The 7694-nt window shown below is 29.4% G+C and overlaps 1 protein-coding gene across 1 annotated transcript in view; it reads left to right on the plus strand.

Annotated features, from left to right (window-relative positions):
• LOC119637054 (high mobility group protein DSP1) overlaps window positions 1–3138 on the plus strand; it is a 53143-nt gene extending 50005 nt beyond the window's left edge. The window contains 3 exon segments of the mRNA XM_038032869.1: window positions 2248–2411; window positions 2539–2713; window positions 2791–3138. Coding sequence (XP_037888797.1) covers window positions 2248–2411; window positions 2539–2713; window positions 2791–3009 — 558 coding nt within the window. The 3' untranslated portion in view covers window positions 3010–3138.
• The last annotated feature ends 4556 nt before the right edge of the window (window positions 3139–7694 follow it).

A 7694-nucleotide genomic window follows, 5' to 3' on the forward strand; every position in this document is an offset into this window, starting at 1 on the left:
CAGCATATCATTTGCGGAACTAAACGTTGACTTAACAGTCGCTAACCGCTTTCATAAGTCAGAATATAAGCAGAAAGTTGATATTTGAGTGCCATAGACTGACGGGTAATCTAATCGAATGGTTCGAAAATCTATTCCATTTTTCAATCACTCTCGCGAAGTTATAAGCTGTAATACTTTTTGGTTTCAAATTTGCTGCAACTTCACTTTTCGACTTTCCAAAATGATATTTTGCACACCTGATGATATTTTTTAGAACAAGGTGTGGCCGTATTCGATCGACCAGGGCAGATCAGAAAAATTGTTAGAGGAGATATCTTAGAGCTTTTTAAGTCAATCCTGACTTTGAACGGTATTCTTTCCAGGTTAAAAAAAGCAAAAAAGGAAAGCTTTATCAAAACTCGAAATTCAGATTTTTCCAGGGTCTTGAAAATTACACAAATAGTGTCATTAGAACCCGTTATAGAATAGTTAGAATATCATAAAATTTTCACATTTATCGTTTGACGACTGGTACTACTCAGAAACCATATGGGTTTGTCAACAGTATTGTCATAGAGCGGAGACTTATTGAGTGATGTGTTATATCAACAATTTTCGATTTAGAACAGAAATTGAAAAATAATTCGAATCGCTTAATTCGACAGGCGAACAATCGAATAAATTGTTTATAGTTTTTATATATTAATATTATAGGTCTTCTTCTTATTTTTTTTACACTATCGAATTTATGTAATGCCCGTGTAACACATGAAAACGTATATACAAATGAAGTGTATATATTTTTCATCGACGTTATTATCTCATTCGATTTAAATACACCTACACACCCGCTGTTGTGATTCTCGAGCTTTTCCTAAGCAATACCCTGAACGTTGTACGTACTACATCTAGAGCTATATTTTTAAGTACTAGTCTGTCTCCTTAATAACATCTCAATTTAAATTTTTCATACAGATTTGATCAATAAATTAAGTGAAAGAACATTTTCCTTTAGCTCGCACATGCATGTGAACGTATGCAACAAAGTCCGTCTCACTAACTCGTAACTAGTTTCTTGTTGTCGCTTCTCATTATTATTATTATCATTATTATTATCAAAAATGTATTATAAGTAAAGAGAATTTTAGTGAACCAATATATTTCTAATAAAGATCCAAAAGGGTGAAGAGCCAATTTGATTAACGAGCTGAGCATTGCCTCTACTAAAATTGTGAAATAGTACTATAGTAAAAATCGTGTATTTGCCATGTAATGTAAACAAGCGAGATATCAGTGCAGCGGCCTAAAGAAATTTATTGTCCATTGTCCGTGATCCTACCTTTACCGCTTTACGATTCATATCAATCTTGCCACCGTCTTAGATTCACAGCTCAATGCGATGTTCCGCATTATAAAATGTTGGCCAAACACCCCTAATATCATTCAGTCCTATAGATAGGAGCGCATTCGCACCGGATATGATGGGACCATTGCTTCGGCTCCTCACACAAATCTGCATTAGTCGATATCTGTGGTATCAATATCTTTTAGGTGAATCTTGGCGAAATTTGGACGTATGTAGAAGGCAATTACGAGACCTACGGGGCTCGTTCACGGTTCTCAAATAGATTGCGCGCAACAATGAAGGAGGAATTGATTAATTTTGTCTTACCGATGACCTAGACTCTATTTCACATAATTTGGTGATCTTTGCTGTGCCCATTGTGACACTAGTCTCTTGATGTGCCTTCTCGGTAAGCCACAGGGAAGATTCCGAACTTATCATAGTCGTTCGGGCTCCGTCTGTTGTCTCGACAGTCAGCACTTTCATTTCCTTCAATGCCTAAATGTCCTAATACCCAAAATAGGTGCACCTCAGTGTGCTTCCCTAGATCAGTCAAAATTTGAAGGCACTTCGACACAAGCTTAGAGATCATTATATGCCCTTTCAGGGCCTTTAGAGCGCCTTAACTGTCGTAGCGAATGTAGATGTTTATATTAGCTCTCCACCGCTGCATTATTTTTCTCAACATTCTCCGATGCTAATGCAGAGATTGCAAGTCGTCGTGTATTTAAGCTCAAAACTTGATAAATCTTTTTGTGCATTGTGTGCCTCTTGCCGAGGCGATAATATGCTAATGACTACTACAATTTCTTTTATACGGTTTCCTTCCATTTCAATTTTATGAGATTTGCTTTGACGATATCCGAAAGGTTTTAAATTTGCAACTTTTTCTTTTCGTCTATTTCTTTAATCTATTGCAGACAATGGTTGATAAAGAGAAGAAACGTTTTCATGAGATGGCTGAAAAGGATAAAGCACGTTATGAAATGGAAATGCAAAATTATGTTCCGCCCAAGGGTACTGTAGTTGGACGTGGCAAAAAGAGGAAGCAACCAAAAGATCCTAACGCGCCGAAACGTTCATTGTGAGTTCGTAGATAACAATTAGTTCTTTTGAAAATTGAATTTTATTCAAAAAAAAAAAGTAATAAAAAAAATAAAGCAATTTTAATATAATTGCCTGCGTGTGCTGTTGTTTTCATAATGTTTTAGGTCTGCTTTCTTCTGGTTTTGCAATGATGAACGTAATAAAGTTAAAGCTCTGAATCCTGAATATGGTGTAGGCGATATTGCTAAAGAGCTGGGCCGTAAATGGGCCGATGTCGAACCTGAAGTTAAACAAAAGTATGAACTTATGGCTGAAAAGGATAAGGCAAGATACGAAAGGGTAAGCAATTAATAAGCCCCTCTATAATGCATATATTTATATCCATCCATCCATCCATTCATCTTTTGCGTCCATAGGAAATGACTGAATATAAAACAAGCGGGAAAGTTGCCATGTCTGCACCCTCCATGCAAGCGTCCGCTCAGGCGGCGCAAAAGGCTGCGTTACTGGCTGCTGCTCAACAGCAGCAACAACAGCAACAGCAGCAACAACAGCAGGCCCAGCAACAGCAAGCTCAACATCATGATGAACATGACGATGATGAAGGCGATGGTGAGGATGATGAGAATCAGTAGACTTAAGTATAAGGTTGCTAAATATAACCATAAAATTAAATTTAAAAAGAAAAAAAAAAGAAAAAGAAGAAAAAAGAAATAAGAAAGCAAATCATCATTGTCACACCTCTTCCTTGAATGAAAAAAAAAAAGAAAAAAGAAAGAAGAATTCACTTAACTTTCGTTTTTATACATACCGCCCCGCCCCCGCCCCCTCTTCCCACCACCATCCATTTTTTTTTTTCCTATCGCACACCACATATATACACTTTCAGCATACAACCTCTTTCACTTTTCAAAGCGAACCATTCATTAAGTGATGCATATAACCAAGACTTGATTTAAGATTATGTTAAAATTCTTTCCTTTTTACTTTCATCTTAATTTTCCATAAGCAGTATACAACAGCTTTAGTTTTTGAGAGTAAATTTCTTTATAACAAAATATGAAAAAAAATTACTGTGTAATTTTTATAAAATTTATAAATTACAACTAGTAAGTTTAGTAAGAGTTTATTTTTTATTATTATTAAAATTATATATATATATATATATATATATACGTATGTACGTATATACGTATATATATATATATATATATTTATTTATATGTATACTTATATATATATATGTATATATACATTTATATGAATATGTTTATATATATATATATATATATATATATATTTATATTTTATATTGTATTTCTTTGAATTTTTTCTTAACAAGGATTATTAAAATGAATTTAATTTTTTTTAGCTCTTCCTTAAGTAAGCAAGGTTTATTTTGGAAAATTTCTTTTCAATTCCATACATTGAGTTTATTAATTATGCTTTTTTTCCATCCATACTCATAACGTAAGACCACTGGCCCTAATGAATTATTGTAAAGTGAAATTTTATTATATTGAAAGATCATGTCTGTTACAGATATATATATATATATATATATATATATATATATATATATATATATATGTATATATATATACACTTGACATACGCTCAGACACACTCACACACACACACACTCAAGTGACACAAACCTACACGCGTGACATATGACACTCGCACGATACAGAAACTCACGCGCAAGTGACACCCACACACACACCCACACACATTCACACAAAAAAAAAAAAAGGAAACCACTGAAACACTCAGAAATAAGTAGATCATCATGTATTTGAAATGTAAATGAAAATTATCAACCACGTGAATCATTTATTTAATAATTGAAAACTAAGTTTTTTTTTTTTTTTTTTTTTTTTTTTTTTTTCTAATTAAAACAACATAATGAAACAAGAGCGTTATTGTAAAATACTTTTAGAAAAGAACAGAAAACAAAACAAAAGAACTTAATATTATTAGCAATAAATTTCAACAAAATTTATGTACGTTTAAATTATGTTTGTTTAATATCTTCAGTTTGAAATCTGATATCTGTAAGTTATTTTCATTTCCATTTTCTTCCTTAATAGACATCAATCATACAGGAATCGGAATATATTATTTTCTCGAACACATAATGCAGACAATCATGATAAATATCATCTTTAAACGTTTAACTCTTTAAAACATGACGGAATTACAAATAAAATTCAAACTATTTTTCAATTTTTTTTTTTTTTTTTTTTTTTTGCCCTTCTACATTTTATTTTAGTAAAAAAATTAATTTATATAAAATTTTATTGTTTGTATGAGTCGTAAAATTTAGATAAAATAGCAAAGTCTTTGCCTGGAAAGAAGTGAAAAGTCCCCGCTAAGTGTAATCGTCACTAAATATTTCAATTGTCATCATCGTTTAGCTCGTACATACAATAAAAGTGTTATTACATGATACTTACTCATCAGATTAATAAATATTTTATGTTAAATAAATAAAATGATTACCTTTCTCGTCTTTCTTTCAAAAAAAGAAAAAAAATTAAAAAAAAAATTATATATATATATATATATATATATATATAATACATATATATATATATACATATATATAAACATATATATGCATATATATATATATAAAATAAAATAAAATAAAAAAAGGGAATGAAAAACCAATTCCATGCCTTAAAGAGTTAAACAGTATACGATTAAAAGAAAAAAAAAAATTAATTTTCAAAGTTCCGAATTTATTGTAATGTTTAACATTATAGTATATCGCTCTACATACTGTAAAGTTAAATAAAAACGTATCGATCACACACTTTTCTAAGAATTAAGTTTCAAATGAAAAAACAACAGCAAACGATTTTTAAAAATTTTTATTATTCTATCCAAACATCTCCTTAAGATACAAAAAATATCTCAGCTTTTCTCATAATCCAATTTTTTAGATAGAGCGATACGGCTCATGCGACACAACTAAGTTTAGCATTTTATTCCACTCTGAAATACTATTTAAAATTCCATAAACTTTACTTGTTATTGTCATTTACTGACATCCTTACGGAACCTTACCGTATATTGAAAATAAAAAACTAAACTGATAATGTTATGCCCAGTGTAGCAAAAAAAAAAAAAAAAAAAAAAATTCTTCCTCGACATAAGTTTCTTAGACGATCTCTATCCGCCACTCTTGGCGTTGTGAATGGTTTAAGCTTTTTATGATCATAAAAATTGCATTTGAAAACACTAAGACTTACTCTACACTTACTCTTACCTGTTATCATTCCCGTGAAATTTGAAAATAGATATTAAGAGCCATACTTTGTATACTTGCTCGATCATTCTTAAAGATTTTATGATCGCAAAAAATTGAGGTGAAAACGGCTGAAACTTGGTGTATATTATTTGACTTGTCTACTTGTGAACGCGTACGATAAAAAAAGAAGAAATAAATATTCACTAAAACAATGTGAAAACCTTTAACGGTAAAATTGCCGCAATTGATCATCTAATGCATAATACGACAAACTATCAACAAAATAGTTGACATCACGATTCTTAAAAATTCGTTTACATATTTCATATATTAACGAGCTGAGATATTTTTCTAATATTCAATAATTAAGAGGTTAGAAGGATAGAATCTTAATATATTACTTATATATACATATATATCATGACGATGATGAGTCTTAGCATTTTGTTATTTTATCCTTATCAAGAACGTTATAAAAATGATGATGCTTTGAATTGTTGAGACAGTTTGCCTGCTTACAATTCGTTCGCTCTGCTGCTTATGTGTAGTATAAGACGTCAAAGATCATTATTTTAAAGAAAGATAATTAAAATAAAAATTCCTTTAATTGCGAAATATTTATGAAGAAAATTTTCCATACTATTCTAAATGAGTAAATTTACTTTGAGCAAGATATATATATATATATATATATATATATTCTGATATCATTCTTGATTTTCAAAAAAAAAAAAAAAAAATTCATAATTTGACAAAAAAGAGGACATTAGATGAATTTCTTGATACACATAAACTGAATAATTATATTTAAACAAAAATTCTTATAGCAGAAGAAGAAGAAGAAAAAGCTTCATAACGTGAAAGACTCGACGGTAAGCTGATCAGAGGTTACTTACCGAAAATACAACAAACAAATAATTTTTCGAAATTTGTCCCTTTAATCGCTATTTTTAGGCTTTAACGCCCTATCTACATGCTTTATTATTTTTAATTCAACGATTATTATTATTTTTAATCTTTTATTTGATCAGTTAATCCGAGAGAAGAATGTCCCCTATACAGGCAGTCGTAACGGTAGTCGCAAGTATGATTATAGGTAATACGGAGAGGGAAGAGAAAGTAGTATCTGTGTACACGTTCGACTTGTGGGTGAAAACACCAAGGCGAAGATTGCAGGCAGGTAGGTTTCGCGAGTTATGAGCTTTTTTTTTATTATCAAATTCACTTCTTGAGAATGTATTAAAATTTTTTAGTAAAAGTTTGTTATTTTAACAGGGGCACTTATTCAATCATATGATTCCCATTTGATAAGGGTAGATAAGTAATTGAGTAATACAAAGAATCGATCCTTAAATAAATAATATGATCACATATATTTAGTTTGCTCAAGTAACGCTTATTGATGTTAATGTCCTTAATATTTTGGAAAGTAATTTTCTTTATAAATGAAAATTTAAAAAAAAAAAAATATTTTTACGTGTAAATAGTGGACAATTTTTGTATTACAACATTTGAATTAAAAATTTATATTTTTAATTTAAATTTTTTTTTTTTTTTTATAAAGAAAAAGTTACAATGTTAACATAATTTTTTTTTTTACCTTTAATAAAATAAGTTTGCGAAGAATTCAAAAAAAAATTTTTTTTTGTTTTTTCAAATTGAAATTAAGAAAACTTTTAAGTTTTTTCTCAACTAATTAGAAATCAATTAAGAATTTTCTTAATTCGTTTAACGTTCTTCATTAATTTTTTGGCATATATTTCTTTAAAATGATTTTTAGGCAGTTTTTTCTCTTTTAAAACAATACAAGACCGTTTCAGGCTCGAGAGTATTCCTATTACACTTTAGGAAAAAAAAAAAATATTTTTATATACTAACAGAATAAATAAAAATATACATACATATGCATATATACAATGTATATATATATATATATATATATATATGAATACAATATATATATATATATATATATGTGAATATATGCAAACATACATATGCCTATAAATAAATAATATATATATTCTAGCTTAGTAGCATATAAATCAAATATATACAATT

The sequence above is a fragment of the Glossina fuscipes genome, unplaced genomic scaffold (genome assembly GCF_014805625.2).
Source record: "Glossina fuscipes isolate IAEA_lab_2018 unplaced genomic scaffold, Yale_Gfus_2 0, whole genome shotgun sequence".
Classification (NCBI taxonomy): domain Eukaryota; kingdom Metazoa; phylum Arthropoda; class Insecta; order Diptera; family Glossinidae; genus Glossina; species Glossina fuscipes.